The sequence below is a fragment of the Mixophyes fleayi genome, chromosome 10 (genome assembly GCF_038048845.1).
Source record: "Mixophyes fleayi isolate aMixFle1 chromosome 10, aMixFle1.hap1, whole genome shotgun sequence".
Lineage (NCBI taxonomy): Eukaryota > Metazoa > Chordata > Amphibia > Anura > Limnodynastidae > Mixophyes > Mixophyes fleayi.
The window spans coordinates 87,492,782-87,515,469 of record NC_134411.1 but is presented as its reverse complement, the minus strand read 5'-3'; the positions used below and the strand labels follow the sequence as shown (position 1 = coordinate 87,515,469).

The following is a 22,688-nucleotide window of genomic DNA, read 5'->3' as shown; positions in this document are numbered from 1 at the left end:
AGAAGCCACTGGTAGGCTAGTTCTGGCCCTATTAGCTTGGGACTGCAGTGCCGGGACTAGGGAAGAGATATAGCCAACGCTCTCCTGCTTGGGCTGGTCCTTGCACTGGCCCATCTAACCATCGGCCCTTCTGGCATTTGCCAGATAGCCAGTCCGAGCCCTGGCAGTAGGGTCAAACACTGGAAGGCAATCAGAACAAAGGAAGCAGGTCAGGAACAAGCCAGGGTCATGCACAGGAAATCAGACTTATAGGAAAAAGTAAGTAATGCTGGATCCGGGGGACCCAATACTCTGGCACCATACTGCCAAAAGCATCCTTAAATAGTGTGAGGTCCCAGCTGATTAGCACTGGTGGCGCAGCATCACAGGACGCCACCGGAGCCCCCTGTAGCATCTCGTTGCCTAGAAACCGGACGCGCAGACGTACTTATCTTGGCGTGATAGCCTGAAGAGCCGCGTCTAGCTAAATAAGCTGAAGTGAAATTTACGATGCCACCACTTATAACAATGTTGGTGTATGTTGTTTCTTTATCTAGAGGAAGCCAATGTTTATTAGAAACTTCGTTAGCATATTAGGAAACCGTAAATAAGAGTAAAGATTATTACATTGTATAACGGATGTTAAAATGTATAAAAGCTTGTACTTGTATACACAAGGACATAGTTCTCTCGCCTGAGAAGTATCCACATCTGATGTGAAAGGAATAAAGGCTTCATATTTAGGTCAGAAGACTTTGTACGTGTTTATGCCTAATCACCTGATTAGTCGGATGATTTGGTAACCTGATTTTAACAAATTTGTTATCTATATATTTCCATTATTTCTGCAAAATGTCTGTGCTCCTTGTTCATCTTAAGGAATTTTGGGACAACTAGATAAAGGCGATTATTTTATGTGAACTGTACAGAATAGAGAGTGTAGCTAATTCTATTAGTATCAGCCGTACGTATTCCTCACGCTATAACTGTACGTGTACGACTCAAATATGTCCAATAGTTTACCTCTTGGGATATACAATATCTAGTGCAAAAATCTCAATGTGTGTGTGTGTAAATATAATTCATCCTTTGAGTATTTCAGTAAGAAGAAACCAACTTGTATAGACATGAGACTTCTTATAGTTGTTCAAACTGATCACTTTTCATCCATCTTTTCACCCTGATTCATTAAGGATCTTAACTTAAGGAACTTCTTATTCCAGTCTCCTGGACAAAACCATGTTACAATGCAAGGGGTGCAAATTAGTATTCTGTTTTGCACATAAGTTAAATACTGACTGTTTTTTTCATGTAGCACACAAATATCAACTTTAAATTTCAGTGTACAAATAAGCTATCAAGTATTTGTGTGCTACATGACAAAACAGTCAGTATTTAACTTATGTGCAAAACAGAAAACTAACCTGCACCCCTTGCATTGTAACATGGTTTTGTCCAGGAGACTGAAATAAGAAGTTTCTCGAGTTAAGATCCTTAATGAATCAGTCCCCTTGTTCTTAAGTTCCTAAAAATATATTGACAGGTATTTTAAAATGATAATCTTCATAAATGGAATATTGAAGACCACACATTAAAATCACTGGATTAGCGACATTATATCACTTATTCTGGGATTTATGTGCCCACTAACAATTGGCGCTTTAGGCAACAGCCTGGGTTCAACAAGCCTGCTGAACTGTTCTAATCAAGGAGAGCAGAGTACATAATTCTCTGTCAATGATCCTTATACACTTATCCTAATTTTACCAAGCAAGAAGAGCCATACAAATTTTGTATTGTTTTTTTAAAAAAAGCGTTTTCAGTATAATGTCCGTCTAGTTATTAATTGCTTTATTCATCATTACTCATTATTTTATTATCCAGAAAACACACACATTTAGAAGAGAACTCTTTGTTAGGTGGCAAACAAATTTGGTTACCAGTAACCCTCAAGGATGGCAATGACGATTCCATATAAAACTATTGCAGCTATTTATTGCTAGATATAAACTAATTGCACTTCTTAATTGTAACACTTATCACCACAGTCTTACACAAACATACATTTCAGTTGAATGTGAAAAAAAACAAACAATGACCTGTTTTGCAAAGTATAGAAAAGACAGAATGCTACTTAGTGTCGGGTCATATCACTTAAACGTTTTCACGTGCCACAAGACTGTGCGCTGTTGAGATATCTTTCAACGTGTCCATTGGTATTACAGGAATCTTTGTCATAGCTTGGCTTGGTGGAACAACATGGTGATCGACCATAGCCAAGGGTGTAGAGGACGGGAAATGTTCCATGTTGTCTGGTGGTCTCAATGTTGTCCCTTCGTTGCTGACGCCGAGTGACGGCTTATGTGGGTCTTCCACCGAGTACGGTGGAGGATTGTCTGCAGGAAGGTAGGTTTGCAAGTCTCCTGGCCCAACACAATCATTGTAGCTGGAAGAATAAAAGGCAGAAACACAGATTACTTCTTGAAAATGTTTAGTCTTACTAGGCATTGACCTTAAAAAAAAAGTTTTATAAGTGTCCCTGTCCTTCCCAAGGCTCAGAAAAGAGTCTTCAAATTAATTGACCACTTGTGTTGTAGATAGATAATCTTCTCGGTCACCCCAGGGTAGAACACATCATTTCAGAGTGGAAATTAATTTTGCAGTAAGAACATTCACAGACCTTAAAAGAATGAAATTTGTTTTAGGTCCTGCGCTATTCCTTTACGGAGAAGGAGTAGCCCAGGGGTTAAACACACTGATAGAGCAGCAGTGATATTGAAAGACTTGCTGGTGACCATGATTTGAAGCTTAATGTTGGCACATATTGACCTTGATCAAGTCAATTCCTCTCCTTGCATTTCAGGCACCCAAAATAGGCGTTAAGCTAGAAAAAAGTGCGTGTACAGCGCTGTGTAAAACTGGAAGCGGAATATAGAAAATAATAAATGTATATTTATTTATTTCAGTGACTACTGTTTAGATGTTAACTAAATCAACAGGCCCAGATTTGTGAAAGACTCTCTAGACTTCGGTTTATGCTGGCAGAACTACAGGGGTGTCTGGTTCCCCGTTTCATTAATTTACCACATTTCTTCTAACAGCATTACAATCAATAATCATTTTTAAACACATTTATTTCCACTGTTATTTTACATTAATAATGTACATTCTAGAATAAATAATATTAAGATTGAAGGTGCCCATACACACTGTGGGCCTGAGTCATTAAGGAGAGCAAAGCATAAAAAAGAAGTAACTTTGCACCTGGGCAAAACCATGTTGCATGGGGGATGGGGAGGAGGTAAATTTAAAATGCCCGGACAGATTTATAGTTGGGCTAGGGGATTTTCTAGATCAACTTTAAATTTCAGTGTAAAAATAAAGCTATCAAGTATTTTTGTGAAAACACAGCCGGTATTTAACTTATGTGCAAAATAAGGGCAGCACAGTGGCCTAGTGGTTAGCACTTCTGCCTCACAGCACTGGGTCATGAGTTTGATTCCCGACCATGGCCTTATCTGTGTGGAGTTTGTATGTTCTCCCTGTGTTTGCGTGGGTTTCCTCCGGGTGCTCCGGTTTTCTCCCACACTCCAAAAAACATACTGCTAGGTTAATTGGCTGCTATCAAAAATTGACCCTATTCTCCGTCTGTTTATCTCCCTCTGTCTTTGTGTATGTTAGGGAATTTAGACTGTAAGCTCCAATGGGGCAGGGACTGATGTGAATGAGTTCTCTGTACAGTGCTGCGGAATTAGTGGCGCTATATAAATGATGATGATGATGATGTGCAAAATAATAAACTAATTTGCACCCCTTGCATGGTAACATGGTTTGTCCCAGAGAACATTTTTTTGCCTTACTTTCCTTAAACTCAGGCCAATGACTTTGACAGACAGACTGAACATGGACTCCTTTAGAGAATCCTAACCACGTGTTAACGAAAAGAACTAAACAGAAAATCTTCTCATACTTTATTTCTTAGGGTATATGGGGGTCTTATTGATTAACAGAATGGACACAGATACTCATTCTGCGTCCTGCTTTTGCTATGTAAATGGCCTCATATTCATCTCTTAGTGTTTGCCCGGCACTGCGATGGGGTCAGTCACTCTGTATGCTGCCTGCTTTTCATTTGTTACACAGCCCCTTCCCCTCTGTCCGCCAATGAGAAGAGAGTGGGTGTGGTACTATAATATGCTGCAGGCGATAACACCGAGGGCCATTGCCATATCTGCTCAGCTGCGAGGCAGTCTCCCACCTGAGCAGGAAAACCCTGGTTGCAGCCCCCACATCTTGCGTCTGAAGCGAGCTCTCCGTTCCCTCATTAGAAATTCTGAATTTTTTACATGAATTCTCTACAATCAAAGAGGGTGAGGCTCCTGAGGAAAGGGAGGTGTCTAGAAGGCTTCCGCTGGCCATGAGAGGTTCAAAAGGGGGTCAAATTAAAGTAACAAATATAATAAAAAAAAAAAAAAAAAAAAAAAAAAGTAGAATACTAGCTTCAACCTGTTTAAGTCCTACCCCAAACTTTTCTGCGCAGCGAAAAAACTTGATTCACATTTAGTAAACTATAAATTGTTTGTTACCCCAAATGCTTTGCAATGGGACCCAGGGGCCCACTGATGTGATTTATTTTTTGAGCTCACTAAAGCAGCCCTGGCACTGCCCCATAAAACAAAGATTATTTTTACCTGTATAACATATATATATATATATATATATATATATATATATATATATATATATATATATATATATATATATATATATATAGCTAGAGCATAACCCTTCCTATGGCAGACAGACCGCTCTCACCTCATCTGCTCAGGGTCTTGGTGTAAGCATCTCTCTCTCTCTCTCCAGCCTCCGGCAGATGGACAGTAAATTCAAAACTGAAACTATCAAGGACGGGAAACTAAAAGCAATTAGAATGTTGTGTGTCTAAAATATGCTGCAGGATAATGCGGGAGATGATTGCTTTATAGCAGCAGATGCTGCATAGATCCAGGAAAACTAATAAAGACTCTTGCTCTGTGTAAATAAATCTCTGCTGCACAAACAGCAGCTCACATCAAACTGATGGAGTGCAGGCGATTCCGGCACTGATGATTATGCCTTGGCTTTGCCACGTAATGGATCAAAAACAGTTATAGCAAAATGTTATCTTGTACTGGAGCAAGTGAACTTCTATGGCGACTTTATCAAGCTGCAAGTTTCTGTCGGATTTGAAAAGCGGAGGTGATGCCTATAGCAACCAATCAGATTCTAGCTGTCATTTTGTAGAATGTACTAAATAAATGATAGCTAGAATCTGATTGGTTGCAATAGACAACATCTCCACTTTTCAAACCCGCCGGAAACTCGCCGCTTGATAAATTTACCCCCCCCCTGGTCTTAGTGCTTCTCTTTGATGCTGAGGGCAGGTAGGTGTTTACATTTATCTTGAAGTAAATCTTGGAGTTGACCCTCTAAACCTGAACCATCAATTTCTCCCAAACTTCCCACAGCAATAGAACATGAATTAATTGTGGTTTAAATCACCCTTCTCCTTATTTCATTAATTCAGTTCTTGCCAGGTCACTGTGCGATGGAAAAATAAATGGGAAATTCGGGAGCAGACGACTTTCGACCAGGTGAAATTGGTCCTGTCGGATACCTGCTGTAGATACTTCGCCTACTCTCGCAGAATGTCAGGGAGGCCTCAGAATTTTGTGGAGTTCTCCCGGTTGAGCAGGCAGGGCTTAATGAATTGCGACTTTAAGCCCCGCCCTCCACACCGTCCCCTCTTAAACTTGCCACCTGACCTCCTCACACCTACTGGAAGTCTCAAAATTTCTAACCCTTTAAATTGATAAAATCGCTGCTCAGCACTGGCTTAAACTCTTTAAATAAAAACTAGTTTCATTATATATTTTTCTACTATACTATTTAAAATTAAACATGATTGAAATTTGAAAAATACGCTGTTTTTGATATATTTTTTTATCTTGTTATGTTTTTTGTTTTGTTTTTTTGCATTTGGCTAGTCTGTTTTTATAAACCGCAGATGTCACTGTTGCTACTAGGCTTCAATGAAGAGAAATCTTCCGTAAATATCAACATACTACAGGACCATCAAAGTAAAACACTAATGTAACAAAAACGATGTATATTTCTACAATTACTGTAAATGAAATATGTTATATTGTTGTATTATATTTTTGTTTACCAACATTTTACAACGTTTTTTTTTCTGGGAGAGATAGGGTTATGTTTTTGTATCATACTGGAATAAATATTTTTTATACAGGGAAAAAAACAAAACAAAAAAACAGTCAAACATTAGGTAATAAATACACATCTCCAAAGATTCAGCTGAATGTGATTTTCACACATTTAGGACAAGCTCAATATTTACATATCCCAATTGAAATGTGCTACAGAATATGCTGGTGCTATATAAATATTATTAATAATAATAAAAAATGGGTAATCACATTGGTGTTGCGAGTTTGAGTTACCATACAATACTAAGTATGTGCTATTTATTTTAAATATGAAGGAAAGGTACATCTGTGGGTACAAGCATCTCAGGACGGCGATAGGAGATATTTAAATAAATATTTTTTTCACTTGAGAATAATTGCAAAATAATTTTTACATTAGATTGCAACTATGCTCAAGCCGGGTCACGGATGCACAGATTCGCCAAGACCGACCTGGCGAGGCGATAAGACTACTCTTACTGCTGCCAGTCAGTGTTTCAGGGCAATGGTGATATTTTCTTGGTAAATCATGGTGATAGGAGGTTTTCTATTTGTTTATAGTATACCAGACCAATCGCCACTTTTTAATAAATAGAAAGAGACAGTTGTCAGCGCTTATCCTTAACATTGCATATCTGTGTGTATCTAGCAAAATCAAAACATAAGGTATTGGTCCATATTTTGATCAAAATATTTAAGCCTGCATCTCAGCATCATTGTATGCAGGTTCTACACTGACCTATATGCTTCAAACACCATTAAAATGCAGTTAAAATGCACGGCTGATTTTTTCTCTAGGTTTGTCTCAAAATATTGACTTATGCTGCCTTAGCAGCTGTCCAGCAAGCCTATTTAAGGCTCATTCGGGTGTGGCCCACAAGCCAGCCCCTGCTAGATGTAAGCCGCTATACCTGGGAGGTGAGTGCATCTGATTTTAACGGCATTTTAATGGTGTTTGAAGCATAAAGATCAGTGTAGGACAGTGTTGGCTAACCTGTGGCACTCCAGGTGTTGTGAAACTACAAGTCCCAGCATGCTTTGCTAATATATAGCAGCTTATTGCTGGAAGGGTATGCTGGGACTTGTAGTTTCACAAACACTTGGAGTGCCACAGCTTAGTCAACACTGGTGTAGGACCTGCATACAATGAGGTGCCCTTGATGCTGGGATGCAGGTTTAAAAGTTTTGATCAAAATATGAACCAATAATTCATGTTTTGATTTTGCTAGATACACACAGACATGCAGTGTTAAGGATAAGCACTGACAACAGCTGTTTTTTAGTTTTGTATACATATATGGGCATTTATATTGCCATGCAGCTGTTATTATATATAAAATGGGATATACGATGCGCAGGCTTATTTCTTATCTGGTTTTAATAAATAGACCTGTCTGTATTTAAAAACCCAGACAAACAATGGAACTGTTGTCCACTTGTAGACCATTTCAATTTCATTATAACTCATTTTTGCTTTGCTTTTTGTGATCAATTTCAACTGCATCTATGCTGCAAGAACGACCTTCAACACACCAGCTGCAGTGTTTACAAGGTCGCCCTGCCTGCCAATCCTTCTGAGGGCATACATTCACCCTGTCATTAGGTTAATGTGATCACCATACCCAGCTAAAACAACTCATATATTAAATTGCCTGACCTCTTAATTTAAACTAAATTCACCATGAAGGGCAACACGAAATCTCCTCTCTCAGCCTCTCATATTTCCCTATCTGCTGTACATTAAATAATGCAGATGGGTGCTAGAATATAAACCACACCAGGATTTCATTCATTCTCCTAATAGGGCATATTAGAGCTATGTCCATTTATCCTGGCTGTCAACTATGATTTACTTAAATGCTCTCTTCCCCTGACTCGCCAACTGATAAAAGAAATCTAATGCGGTATTTATGAAAAATCTAATTTGAAACCCCACCATTTTTTATCTTTAAAAAATGGGCTAAACTCGTCGACCAGCAAATTGAGTAGAGGTTAAGTAAATTAAATGATTAGCGTCCCGGCATCTACCACCAATCAACGTCTTATTGAGAGACTGCGTATTACGCGGAAAAACTACAGATGATGTAGATGGAGAAAGTCATTCACTAGAGAGCTGGCAAGCAAATCTGCCATTGAGTCATACTATACGTATATTACATTATAGAAGAGATATGTAGGGGCACCAGTTTAATTTCTACCTCAGGCATAACAAATAAAAAATACAATTCTTATAACAAAATCTAATAAAAAAAATGGGCACCCGCCAGATAAGAAAATACAACTTGAATTACTACTTGAAAACTATTTCTCAGGTACGTGTGTAGTACAAACGGTGTTGCTGATAGCAACCAATCAGATGTTTGCTCTTATCTTGTAAACTGTGCTAGAAAAAGGACTTAGAATCTGATTGGTTGCTGATTTTCCACACAGATACCTGCCGGACAGGTTTCATAAATGCCATTTTGTTTTTGTAGCAATGTGCCTGTAGATTAAAATCCATATCAGATATTTCACTTGAAAAAGCATCTCCCCATATTTACTGTGGACTTAATATAGAGTCGTTCTGTAGGCAGAATTTATTGTCTAGAAACTAGTGAAGTCTGTGAAGCATGATATAGAAATAAAACAGCTGAAGAAGGTGGCAGGTGATTGGAGGTGAGCAGTAGAATGTGTTGCATGATTGGCTCATACCCATTTGGTTTATCCTTTGTAGCTGCTGAACTGGAAGTTGCCCTTAGAGAAGTGTTAATCTTGAATGGCTGAGCCCCCTTTAGGCCAGACCCCAGAGCATTATATGGTTTCCATCTCAAAAGGGGCCTTTGTGAACATGTCACAGCTACTTAGTGTCTGTGGTTTTGAAGACGTCTTTATCAGCCCTGCTGCCTTTTTGGGTTATATTTACTGAACTAAGGGTTTGAAAAAGCGGAGATGTTGCTTATAGCAACCAATCAGACTCTAGCTGTCATTTATTCAGTGCATTCTACAAAATGACAGCTAGAATTTGATTGGCTGCTATAGGCAACATCTCCACTTTTTGAAACCCACAGTTTAGTAAATATACCCCTTTGTCTTTTTTCAATTCACGTCCATTTTTCTCATAGAAACATCTTATCCCTGCTAGATTTTCAATAAATGGAAAAAATGCATCATCTTTTAAAAACTCAAAGTCACAATGAAACCGACTAGGAGAAGACATAAATATTTATATCAGCAGAGAGGAATTGCATTCCCCAAATTCCTGAATGTACCACTTCTTAGCTCTCCTTCCAAATTGTGAGCTCAAAGAAGCAAAGCATTCTCATAAGACAGAATATAGTGAAACAAAATTGAAGTTAGCAACATGGCTTTAATAGTTAAAATAGGGGCCCTATTGACCAGCGGGCCCCTTGGCAGTCAAACCTTTTGGCTTGGTAGTTTGGCTTTGGAATAACATGGTAACACTACAACATATTTGTAATTGTTTCCATATTTATTGTGGGGGAAGGTAGTTTAATTCTGCTTTATATATATTGGGTTATACCATTACAAGTTCTTACCATGGGGGGAAATCCATATAGGAAGCACTAAGCTCTAAATAGGAGCCAAACTCTAAGGCTGGAGAAATGTCCCCCGTGCAGACAGATCTCAGGTCTCCAAAGGAAGGTGCATAGGAGATTCCATCTGCAGATAGATGACAAAGAGTAAAGATGTAGCTAGAGGTTCCTGAGCCCCAATGCAAAATCTGAGCTGGGACCCCCTTAGATATACCCCAGATCCTTGTACACAGAACACCCCCAGCACAGACACAGCCTACTATACATGTACCAAAATGCCCCTGCACAGATCCTGCTTGCAGAGATTCCCACAGCCTAAACCAGAGGTGTCCAAGTTCAGTCCTCAAGTGCTACCAACAGTTCATGTTTTCAGGATTTCTGCCTGTAGAAACATGTGTGATAATTACAGATATATTAACACACCTGTGCATGATTAAAGACATCCTGCACAAGTGAGTTGGTCTATTTGGCTGGGTCAGTAATTGAGGATTGAACTTGGACACCTCTGGCCTAGAGTCCACCATAATGCACAGACAGCCCACCCTGCACAGAAACATTCCCACTCACAGAGGAACTTACTCCAGCATTCCCATGTACTGGTTCTGTTCTGCAAACACCAGCATACCTAAGCAGTTTATGGCTACCAGGGCTTGCTGGGGCCAGTAGTTCCACATATAAAAAAAAAATTACATTTTCTTTACTTTTTACTACGGAGTTCAAACCTGTGCTGAACAGGCTGGAACTGTATCCTATGACACACTGCGGGTTTAATAATTCTTATCGTGTGATCAGTACAACTGATACTGTGCATTCTCATCCAATACTAACTAATGCTAATACGCATGTGTAATGGTTCAGACAGCAAATGTCATCATGTTGTGTAGACGAAAGCTGCACTACCACCTACATAAAAGATTTTACATGCAGCAGTGTTTTTCCCAGGGCTCTCCTGGTCCTGCAATACAGATCCGGCAAATTAACTTAAGTTACCCAACATTAAATTGTGATGGAGGGGTGCGGGAAGACCAATCTCCTGATAGTGGATTGCGATTTGGTTTTTAAAAGGTGACAGTCGGAGTTTACAACACAAAACTTCCCAAACGCCATTGTGAGACATGGTAGGTCTGTATTCTGACAGGAAATATATATATATATATATATATATAGTGTTTCTGTGAACTTGTGAGACTTTGTCATGAAAAGATAGGTATGAAAGGTCTTTGTGCCCATTCAGAAACTAGCCAAGCAGGGCCTGATTATCCAATGGACTGGCTAGTCTGCAGCCTAGGACGCAAGGCGCTTTTTTTGGGGGGGGGGGGAGGGGAGAGTACATTTTTGGGTTGCAAAACTGTGACATGTCGGGGAACTGAAATTCATTTTACAATATAAAATACAAAATAGTTGTTCTTCAAAGTTAAAAGAAAACGTGAAAAAATGTAATACGGTTTAAACTGAGTTTCAAAAAACCGGGAACATGAACATCGGTGAGGGGTTTGATATGGAAGGTGAGGGGGCGCTAGGACAGTACTAGTCTAGGGCGACCTAACCCTTCAATCAGGCCCTGCAGCCAACAAGTGCGACCCTAAAGAAACATATGTATTGTTACGTGTTGACGTGTAGGGTTAATGAGAGAGGGCTTCATACCGTAGCTCGGATTCTCAAGGCGCTGGTCTCTTCTCCGATCTTTCCTCAGGCTTCCAATGATGATGGTGATACAGGATAGGAAGAGAACAAGTCCAATTACAATACCAGCCACGGCCAGCGGGGACACCAGCAGGGTGGGGTCATGGCTGCTCCGGATGTAGCCAAAATACTCAGGAAAATGGTTACTCTGGTTTAAGTGAATTTCTGCAGGGAAAAACCAAAAAACAAAATTATCAATGTGCATAGAACTGAAAATTCGATTTAATGTCCATTAATGTGTACCTGGTGCGTACACACAGTGGGTATACCTGCTTTTTTTTTTTGTTATACATCCCTTTTAGCCCTACTCCAGCAGTTTATGCGGATACGCCCATAGATTAGTGCATTGAGATGGCGCTGACTGTGAGCCACGAAACGTTGTTACTTTTTAAGGAAGGAGCATGGTGAATCCGTGTTGAATGCAGCCTAGGTGCAGGAATGCCGCTGTGTATTTCGCTCACGTGCAAAAACAAGATCTCAGTCTCTTTCCCCTTACAAAACCACCTGATTAATATGCGTCCTCTTAGGTCACACTTGTCCGCTCTCCCGGAATTTCCGGGAGACTCAGGAACTCTGGGTTAGTCTCCCAGACTCCTGGGAGAGGAGGCCATCCCCCCGCATCCAGGGCTCTTCCTAGTGAAGTGGGAGATAGGTCTGAGGGTGAAGATGTAAGGAGGGAGGGGGCTGTCACGCCTGCGCCTTTCGTCGTCCTTGTCTTTCCTACTCGCTTATCCTCAAGCGCCCGCCCAAGGATGACTCATTGTCTTCTGCCTTTACCACGGGAATACGTCACAATCAAAACCCTACTACATTTCTCTTTCATTTTTTCTTTTTACTTTGTAGAACAAACACTCTCTTATATTTTAAAATTAATGTAAGTTTGTACCTATCCCTGTCACAATTTTGCACCCCAAAAAATGTTGCCCCCCCCCCAAAAGCCTTGCACCCCCAGGCTGCAGCCTAGTCCGCCTATAGGATAATCAAGCCCTGTTTACAGATAGGATTATAGTCATTTATTTCAATGAAAATTACTCTTGTTTGTCTTGACAGCTATATATATCTATCTATCTATCTATCTATCTATCTATCTATCTATATATATATATATATATATATATATATATATATATATACACACACACACACACACACACACACACACACACCCTTTGTAGTAACTTAGGGCCTGATTCATTAAGGATCTTAACTTGAGAAGCTTCTTATTTCAGTCTCCTGGACAAAACCATGTTACAATGCAAGGGGTGCAAATTAGTATTCTGTTTTGCACATAAGTTAAATACTGACTGTTTTTTTATGTAGCACACAAATACTTGATAGCTTATTTGTACACTGAAATTTAAAGTTGATATTTGTGTGCTACATGAAAAAACAGTCAGTATTTAACTTATGTGCAAAATAGAAAACTAATTTGCACCTCTTGCATTGTAACATGGTTTTGTCCAGGAGACTGAAATAAGAAGTTTCTCAAGTTAAGATCCTTAATGAATCAGGCCCTTAGACCATTTACCACTGTTGGATTTTTCTATGAGAACGGAGGCTGTGATATAGCTTTTTCCCCCTCTATCTATATACACATAGTTTCTGCTCCAGGCACCACCGGAAGATTGTATTATCTGATCTACAAATGTGTCCATCAGGCTGAGATTAGAGGGAACTTGAGTGTTGGCTTTACACAGCGGAGTTATTGTGTGTGACATTGGAAATATATAATTGCTCCTTCTGGCATTGTGATAACCTTTCAAACTATTCATTCAAAAAGATACCATCAGTTAAGATTCAGACAAGTCCTATGCAGCGCAGGTAGGCAGCGATAAGTTGCTGGACTATGACTCGTCCGCACAAAACTGCTCATGGCTCATTTTCTTATGGCAAACTCAAGAGTTGCGTATATTGCTGCTGTCTGTCTGAACAGCAGAGGCGGTACACCATGGAGGTCAATGGACCCGAGAGCCGCGCTATTTCTCTGGTGACTTTCTCGTGTTGTGTTCCGTGTAAAGCCCTTAGGGATGGCTCCATTCTTTGTGATCACTTCCATGTCACGTATGTGTGGGCCCGGATACGCCACACGGCACAGGGATCAGTAGATACTTTGCCAACCTTATTTACCTAAAACAAGTGCACTTATGAGAATCCCAGGTCTTGAATTGGCTGCATCTGCGTGAGAGCAGGAGCAAACGCAGGATTTGCAGAGGGGGGGTTCCCACACCACGCCACTAGTGGGCGTGACCAGCATGCATGGGGGCGTGGCTATAATTTTAGACAGTGCTTGGCTGCTCTCCAGCTCTTTCTATCCCCATAATATACATGGTCAACACTGCGTGCACTACTGTTAGGTGCATGCGTCTCTCTCTTTTCGAGCAGAGCTGTATGAAGCGGGGGCAGGGTCCAGCTATCTCAATTATACAGTGCCCCAGGCTTGGAGGGGGGGTTTCCAGGCACTAGAAAACCCCCCTCAGTTTGCCTATGCAGAGAGCGCCCTGTCATGTCTGACATCTAACGAGGTTCTCAAAATCTGAATGTTTGGTTCTCTGGCAATCCTGCCCTTTATTCATACCACAACTTTTTCCCTTTGAAAGGGTTGTGTCTGCAATTATTTTTCTTGTAAAGCAATTTATTTTCATTTTATAAGCCTATTTGGACGTTACAAGTCATAGATAACGTAAATCCTTACACTTGTAATTTTTTCTTGGCAGCTGCTAAGTGCTGCCATTAATTAATTCCATTATAAAATTACCCTGCTAATTACGTGAAAAAAATAGCTTTTCTTGCTAGTAATACTCTACGGGCTTAGTCGGCATCTGCTGTCTTCTATACCAGGGGAATTATCACATTAAGCTCCCAAACAAGTTTTAGCACAAAACCGGTGTCACTGTTACTGAGGGATTCGATGTGCAGTCTGAGAGTATAGGGGATATACTCTGTTTATTGTGTGTTGTTCAAAGTACTGTCATGTTTCACACTTCATTCTACTGACATTGTTGAAAAGTGATTATGGTTACCCAAAAAACAAAGTATTACATGGATAGGATTAATGTGAATAACGCAAGACACACGAAAGTTACATTAAACTTTGAAGTTTTGTATCCATGGGGCCGATTCAGATTTCTTTATGCAGGGGCAAACGCAGGATTTGTAGAGGGGGGTTTTGACACCACGCCACAAGTGGGCGTGACCAGCATGCATGGGGGAGTGGCTATAATATTAGACAGTGCTTGGCTGCTCTCCAACTCTTCCTATCCCTATAATATACATGGGCAATGCTGCGTGCACTACTGTTAGGTGCATGCAGCTCTCCCTTTTCAAGCAGAGTCGTGTGAAGCGGGGGCAGGGTCCAGCCACCTCAATTATACAGTGCGCCAGGCTTGGAGGGGGGTTTCCGGGCACTAGGACCCCCCCCCCCTCGGGGGCAGCATTGCCCAAGTATATTATGGGGATAGGAAGAGTCGGAGAGCAGCCACGCACTGTCTAAAATTATAGCTACGCCCCGAAGCATGCTGGTCACGCCCACTGGTGGCGTGGTGTGGAAACCCCCCTCTACAAATCCTGCATTTGCCCCTGATATTAGTACGAGGATGGCCTACACCGTTACTCTTCCTTGATGGTCAAATTAGTTTAACTTGTATTTGATCCATGACAGCAGTGTTTGTAGTCAGGCCCGTATTTATAGGAAAGCTGGATGGGTTCAGGACTAAGGCTAGGTACACACTGCCCGATTATGTCAGTCACACGATCATGTTTTATCGTTCCAAAGCACATCGTATGGTTTCATTTGATTTTATAAACAGACTACAAATCTCGTTCATTGATGGAACAATGTCGGGCAAATTCTGCAGTGTGTACGCACTCAGGACCGGCAGTGTTGGCAGATCTCCGAAGAGTTTACAGAGTCACAATCTTTTCAGCCGATGGTTATGACGGATGAAGAGCACAGATCTGACGACATAGCTTGTAAAACGTGTCTAGTGTGTACACAGGAATCGGCATGCTGATTGGGACTTTCAGTCGTTGATGAAAACGTTAACAATATCGCATCTGTAGTGTGTACCCAGCAATTTTGCAGGGGTTGCAAACACAATAACTCCACGAAAAAAAAAAAATGTGAACCAACTTCCACCTACCCCATCTAGCAGAACCCTACCAGCGCTGTAATGACTATTTGCCCACCAGTTGATAGTAGTGTTGATTTCGAATCCAGATGCTGTGACAAAACTCATTACAGTGCTGGTAGCTGTGAGTTCTCTGAAACAGAGAGCTATTGTTTATTTATACTAGAAGGAAGAGACATCAGGGTAAATGTATTAACCTACCGATTCGTCAAATAGACGATTTTCCGCAATAGTGACGACCGTATTTAAAACGGCAATTTTATTTAAGGCAAAAAACCTGACAAGTTTTGCTTTTAATTAAATTTTCGTTTTAAATATGGCCATCACTATTGCGGAATATCAGCAGATCCGCAAGTTTATACTTTTACCCCCTGGTGTTTGGCCGTGGAGCTGTGTGGCAAGAAGGGCTTTTTGCCCTTTGTTAAATGGGTCCCTGAGGTCTATATATAAAGATGGGCAGCACGGTGGCTTAGTGGTTAGCACTTCTGTCTAACAGCACTGGGGTCATGAGTTCAATTCCCGACCATGGCCTTATCTGTGTGGAGTTTGTATGTTCTCCCCGTGTTTCCGTGGGTTTCCTCCCACACTCCAAAAACATACTGGTAGGTTAATTGGCTGCTATCAAAACAGGGCCCTCTTAACAACATTTTGGGCCCCCGGGCAAAGCAGTGCACCGGGGCCCCTATATATACATATATATATATATATATATATATATATATATATATATATATATATATATATATAAAAAATGATTATATATATGGGCCCTGCAGCCCAAGGGGGCCCGTTGGAGGCAGCAAAAAAAAAAAGAAGACAATACTTACCTTGCGGTCAGCTGGCGATCCGGCTCCCTCCCTGGTCTCATCCTCAGTCGCGCTCCGCAATGGATGTCGGGCGGGCGTGATGACGTCACGCCCAACATGCACTGCAAGCGCCGCACGGAGGAGGAGTCCAGGGAGGGAGCCGGATCGCCAGCTGACTGCAAGGTAATTGTATTGTCTTCTTTTTTTTTTGCTGCCTCCGATGGGCCCCCCTGGGCTGCAAGGCCCCAGGGCACCTGCCCATTGTGCCAAATTGGAAAGACAGCCCTGTATCAAAATTGACCTTAGTCTCTCCCTCTCTGTCTGTGTGTATGTGTCTATATTAGGGAATTTAGACTGGAAGATCCAATAGGGCAGGGACTGATGTGAGCGAGTTCTCTGTACAGCGCTGCGGAATCAGTGGCGCTATAAAAATAAAATGATCTTTTAAGGCTGGGTCTCTGCTCATGGGCCAGTGGTGTAGACTTGTCCCCAATGGCTAAAATTTACTAGCCAGCCTCTGATTAAGAGTGTTGCCAGGTAACGGAGTATTGCTCAACTGTCTCAGTTAAAAATATTTGATTGATTGCAGCGATAAGTCAGATTTGTTTATTGCGGTGATGAAAATATTTATGTAGTTAACTTACCATTTCTCTAGGCCAATCTCTCCTTTGCTGAGATGGCGATGACAGACAGTTATCGTGGCTGTACAAAGGCTTTTACAAAGTAATTTTCATTTTGCTAGATATACACAGATATGCAGTGTTAAGGATGAGCGCTGAAAACAACTGTCTTTTTGTTTTGAATACACATATGGGCATTTATATTGCCATGCAGCTGGTACCATATTAAGGGGCAAACGCAGGATTTGCAGAGGGGAGGTTTCCACACCACGCCACTAGTGGGCGTGACCAGCATGCATGGGGGCGTGGCTATAATTTTAGAGAGTGCTTGACTGCTCTCCAACTCTTCCTATCCCCATAATATACACGGGCAATGCTGCGTGCACTACTGTTAGGGGCACACAGCTCTCCCTTTTCGAGCAGAGCCGTGTGAAGCAGGATATACCTCCCAACTGTCCCTACAATCAAGTCCTGACTGAGTGTGTTAGAAGAGAGCAGGACAGTCTGTCATCTGTTCTACCTGTTCTTGTTGCTTACAATACAACAGTGCACTACTGTTAGGTGCACGCTGCTCTCTCTTTTCAAGCATAGCTGTGTGAAGCGGGGTCAGGGTCCAGCCACCTTAATTATACAGTGCCCCAGGCTTGGAGGAGAGGGGGGTTTCCAGGCACTAGGAAAACCCCCTCAGTTTGCCTATGATATACAATATGGGATATACCGAGCGCAGGCTTATTTTTTTCTATGGTTTTGTCTCAAAATATTGCCTTATGTTAGCAGCTGTCTATCAAGCCTATATAAGGCTCATTTGTGTGTGGCTCACATGCCAGCCCTTGCTAGAAGTAAACCCCTATACCTGGGAGGTGAGTGCATCTGATTTTAACTGCATTTTAATGGTGTTTTAAAGCACATAGGTCAATGTGGGACCTGCATACAATGAGGTGCCCTTGACGCTGGGATGCAGGTTTAAAGTTTTGATCAAAATATGAACCAATACCTCATATTTTCCTTTTGCTAGATACACACAGACATGCAGTGTTAAGGATAAGCTCTGATAAACAACTGTCTTTTCTGATAACAACTGTTCTCTTGCAAAGTTATCGCTGACAGTAACCCCTTTCTTGTATTGGGCGAATAAAAAATCAGCCCCATTGATGGGGAAAACACCCATTTTTTATGGCAACAGGGCTCTTGGCCATTTGATAATTATGGCCAACAGTTATGTTTAATTAGCCTAACATGAGACAGTCAGAAATATTCCTCTAAGGCAGTGTTGGCTAACCTGTGACTCCAGGTGTTCTAAAACTACAAGTCCCAGCATGCTTTGCCAATATATAGCAGATTATTACTGAAAGGGTATGCTGGGACTTGTAGTTTCACAACACCTGGGGTGTCACAGGTTAGCCAACACTGCTCTAAGGGGTAATCTGGAGAGTCATTATCTGAAACATGTCATTCACCAAGTTTCAGGGAAAGCATTATGAAGGCACGAAAGCAGCTGGAATAACTATAACTACACTTGACCTCCACTTGCAGATTACGCAGGGATCTCCCAATAAGGTTCAATCCCAATGTTAAAAATAATGCAAAGAACTCCCACCTGGAGAATGATGAACCAAGTTTATTAGGTTCAGGTATTTCACATCTATTATTTAGCCTAGTTTCGTGCAGGCCTTTGTGTAGTAAATGACCTGTAGTGGGTTTATATGGCGTTTATAGCCCCTTGAGAACAACAACACGTACACATACGTACCACGTAACGCAGACTGGAGAACATGTAACTGTACTTACTTGTGCATGCCACTTTGATTGACATGTAATCTGTCCACTAGAACGGAGAGGGAAAGTTCACTCAATGTCTGTGGCTCAGATATAGAAGCCTCCTCCTTTCTGTCAGGCTGGTTTTCTCTATTAGTGGTGAGGGCTGAAAAACATAGAACGAACAATACCTAGTTAAAGAGCAAGTAAAGCCACTATTTGACATTAATATATATAACTGACTGTGTATTACTGAGCTTTACAATATATATGAAATAACTGAATGGTTTTTACTTCAATTTATATAGCTATTATGCTCTTTTTCTCTCCTCTGCCACAAGTTGCTGTGTTAAGAGGAAAGTGATTCTCTAACAGAGCAGACACAGAGTGACTGACATCCTGACAGACTTGATTTTGATGTCACAGTAGCTCAAGTGACTGTATTTTGTTACCTGTATGAAATCCCATTACACTCTAAAGAGCTCTATTGTATGGATTGAGTCCTTCAGTGGTGGAAACCATTGTTGGAGCCCTCTGTGGGATCCATATAGAATAGGGAGGGAATTTATATTTGATTAAGAATGGATTATATATAATGGACCACCCCTTTAAGTTGTTTTCAACCTACATGAAAAGAATATAATGATAATATAGACCACGGACAAAATCTGCTAATTCAATTTGTTCAGAGACTGTGTTATGAGTAAAAACTTAGGGGTTTGTTTATTAAAGGGAGAAAAGCCCTAAGTCTATCAAAAACGGAAGTTTACGCCGGATTTGGGGTTTTGTCTTATTTATTAAAGCCCCCTGGCCGGAGATGACTAACGCTGTCCATTGCCGTTGTTGGGGGCCTCCGGCAAAGCTTCCTTATGCAAAGCATTAGGAAGCCTATTTATCACTTGCAGTGGTGGTACTGCTTATAGCTATCGCCATCTCAGGTTGGTGATAGCTGAGTACAGAAAAAAGAAAAAAAAAAGAGTTACTATTTAGCTCTCTAATGAGCAGGGTCCTTAATACCCTTTGTTTTCATGTCTGCATTTATTTTGTCTACCTTGTATGTCCCTATTTTATTTTTTATTGTTTCTCTTTTATTATTTTTTGTATATTTTTACTTAAAAAAAAACAAAAAAACCCCCAACTATTATTAACGTAGACAGGATTGATAGTAACTGCAGAGCAGAGAGTGGTTTTGATGTGATAGTATTATTGTGTAATGACAGGTGTGGATCATAGCTAATCGCTGCTATGTATGCCCAGCTGTCAGTCACCTGACATTGATTAGGTCAAGCAATACTGACCAAGGGTCTCTATTAGTCAGAACTGTTGTTCGCTCTTCACTAATAGTTGGATTTTACAAATCAGAATAAAATCTACATCCTTCTCTCATCCCATGAGGGCAAAATATGGGCAGATTCTGGTGATTGCTAGATTACGGTGAGTAGTTAAAAATAAATATTCCTATTTGATAAGAGGATATACAAACTTTTTTTTTTACAATATAGTTAAATGTGAACAATATGCAAAGATTTTTTATAATTATTTAATGCTGCTGTATGGATAAAACCATTTGAATGTATGTTATGTTTTTTTTAAAAAAAATATTATTCTGAAAAAACCTCTATAAATACATTACTCTGTATGAGAGATGTTTACAATGTATTTATTTGGGAAGGCAGAAGGTGTGTTATGATGAGCAAATATGTATTTTTATATCTATATAATCCTATATGTGGTCATCATCTGGCTAACGGTGCCACGTTGGATCACATACGTGTATGGCGGAACCTGACTCGGTGGTGGTCATTTACCCAAGATTATGACTTGGGTACGTGTTATGTGTAAGGTTACAAATTGGTGTGGATTCAGATTTTGGACTACTCTTGGGGCTGTACAAGTTAGGGTCCTTGCCCTTAAAATCTGCACAAAACTGACTCTATCGCAGGATTATAGCAATTTTAAATATCGCGGCTTTTTATTAAAATTATATTGCCGCAAATATTGGAGATATGCACGGAAATACAGGACATTGGAGATATCTGCAGCATATCCTTTACGTACCATTTGCAGAGAATACGGAAGGAAATGATTTTTGCACTGCAAACGGCAAGAGGCAAAAGCGAACACTAGAGTTTAATCGTCGCCGCTTATGGATTAACAGTCCCCGCGATGGCTATAATGATAAATAACTCAGAAATAGCAAGTCTTATCGCTGCGAAAACTGGTAATAGGAGATACTACGTAACAGGCAAAAGTGTAGAGTTATTAAACCTTCTATAAAGGCATAGAGGTGTTGCCCCTAGCAACCATCAGATTCTAGCTATCACATTCTAGAATGTACAAGATAAGTGATAGCTAGAATCTGGTTGCTAGAATCTGATTGGTTGCTAGGGGCAACACCTCCACTTTTCTTTTTAGAAGGCTTTGATAAATCTGCCCCTAAATATTAGGTCTCTTAGGATTAAGGGGCATATTAAACAGAAAAAAACCTTTTTCTCCATAGCATTGCCGTTGGCATACATCGCCAGAGAAAAAAATCTTCAGGGTCTATCTTGTGAAAGCTTCCCCATGGGATAGTTTATTTAACAAGCATTGCCCGGTGTTCCTTCTGCTATGTATGTATGTATGAATGTATGTTTTTATTTTCTATTTTCTATTTTAAAATTATTTATTTATTTTTAAATGCTAATATGCTTTCTACAAAAAGTATTTAGCGGTCGTTTATTTATTATTGGCAGATCATGATTCATACACCACTGCTGAAAATTGAGTGGTAACTCCTTTAAAAGGGCATCAAATATAATATATCAACACTGTCATGCTATAAATCAGAGACGACTAATATATACTGCAAATTATAAATATTTTTCCCTATTTGTTTAACCAACCCCAAATAAAAACAACAAAAAACTGTATACACTATAACAGAAGGGGTTGAAAAGAACAACAAAATAATCACTCATTCTGCTGCATAAGATCCCTGGAATCCGGGAACAGTTGTGTCTGCAATCATTCCGGCCTGTGCATAAGAAGACAGCACACCAGGCCTGATAAGGGTTAATCCCCGGCATCATGACAAGGCCTGGGACACCAATGCTGAATGCACATACATGAAATAATGTAGCATATTGCTTACCACTGGGGTACTGCAGACTGTCTCCTGTCCCCATGTAGCTTAGTCCCAGATTGTGGATGGAAGGGTCTGCATCTGCCATAGAAAGAAATGACAGCAGCCGGCAGAAGAGAGGGATTTGTTTCCTTTGTCAGAATCCAGGATAAACATGGAATGAATCCCGCCTGCTGGGCAAACTCAATGTAGACAGCGCCCTCCCGGGAGCAGCAGGGGAGGACAGGGAGTCTGTGTAGGTGAGAGCAGACCCCGGCTGGATGTGATGAGAGAGGAAGGGGGGAGATGTGACCACAGAGCTCACTGCTGCTCCCTGTAAAACACCTCTTTACATGACATCAATAGGAAGAGATGAAAGAGGCCCCAGCATCTGTTATCAATGACATCCATCATCTGTCATCTGCTTCAAAGGCAGACCAGAAACTGGCTTCATTAAAAGGGAAACTTAGCTGAAACAATTATACAGTTCATTTACCAACATTGTAAAAATAATTCCCAGGGATTAAAAAAAGGAGTAACTTTGCACCTGGGATAAACCATGTTGCATTGGAGTAGGAGGTATTTTTTTTTTTTTTTGTGGGGATAGATTTATAGTTGGGGTAGGGCTTTTTCTAGATCAACTTTAAATTTCAGTGTAAAAATAAAGCGTTGAAGTATGTGTGTGCTAGAAAGCAGCCAGTAGTTTCCTTACATGCAAAATAATAAACTAATTTGCACCCCTTTGCATTGTAACATGGTTTGTCCAGGAACAAACTTAATGACTCAGATCCAAGGTGTAGTAGACCAGTTTGCCCAGGGCCACCTTAACTACTTTAT

At 40.6% G+C, this 22,688-nt stretch overlaps 2 protein-coding genes across 2 annotated transcripts in view; one reads left to right on the top strand and one right to left on the bottom strand.

Moving 5' to 3' along the window:
• CMTM4 (CKLF like MARVEL transmembrane domain containing 4) overlaps positions 1-15,972 on the top strand; it is a 128,227-nt gene extending 112,255 nt beyond the window's left edge. The window contains exon 5 of the transcript XR_012679565.1: positions 15,958-15,972. The gene's annotated coding sequence lies outside the window, so the exon portion shown is untranslated. The remainder of the gene's footprint in view (positions 1-15,957) is intronic.
• On the bottom strand, positions 1,805-22,247 carry BEAN1 (brain expressed associated with NEDD4 1). Its single transcript, XM_075189006.1, has 5 exons — positions 21,882-22,247; positions 18,782-18,914; positions 11,402-11,605; positions 9,761-9,884; positions 1,805-2,425 (listed from the first exon to the last, which is right to left on the bottom strand). Exons 2-5 carry the CDS (start codon positions 18,804-18,806, stop codon positions 2,134-2,136), a joined length of 645 nt encoding a protein of 214 aa, XP_075045107.1. The 5' UTR covers positions 18,807-18,914; positions 21,882-22,247; the 3' UTR covers positions 1,805-2,133.
• Between the last annotated feature and the right edge of the window lie 441 nt (positions 22,248-22,688).

What these genes read in the sequence shown, in the direction of transcription:
- BEAN1 (XM_075189006.1), bottom strand. Translation starts at nt 18,806, where the DNA reads ATGTCAATCAAAGTGGCATGCACAA. An exon ending in AATCAAAGTGGCATGCACAA is followed by an intron (nt 11,606 to 18,781) that starts GTAAGTACAGTT and finishes TTTTCCCTGCAG; the next exon opens with AAATTCACTTAAACCAGAGT. An exon ending in TATATGGATTTCCCCCCATG is followed by an intron (nt 2,426 to 9,760) that starts GTAAGAACTTGT and finishes TTATTCTTCCAG; the next exon opens with CTACAATGATTGTGTTGGGC.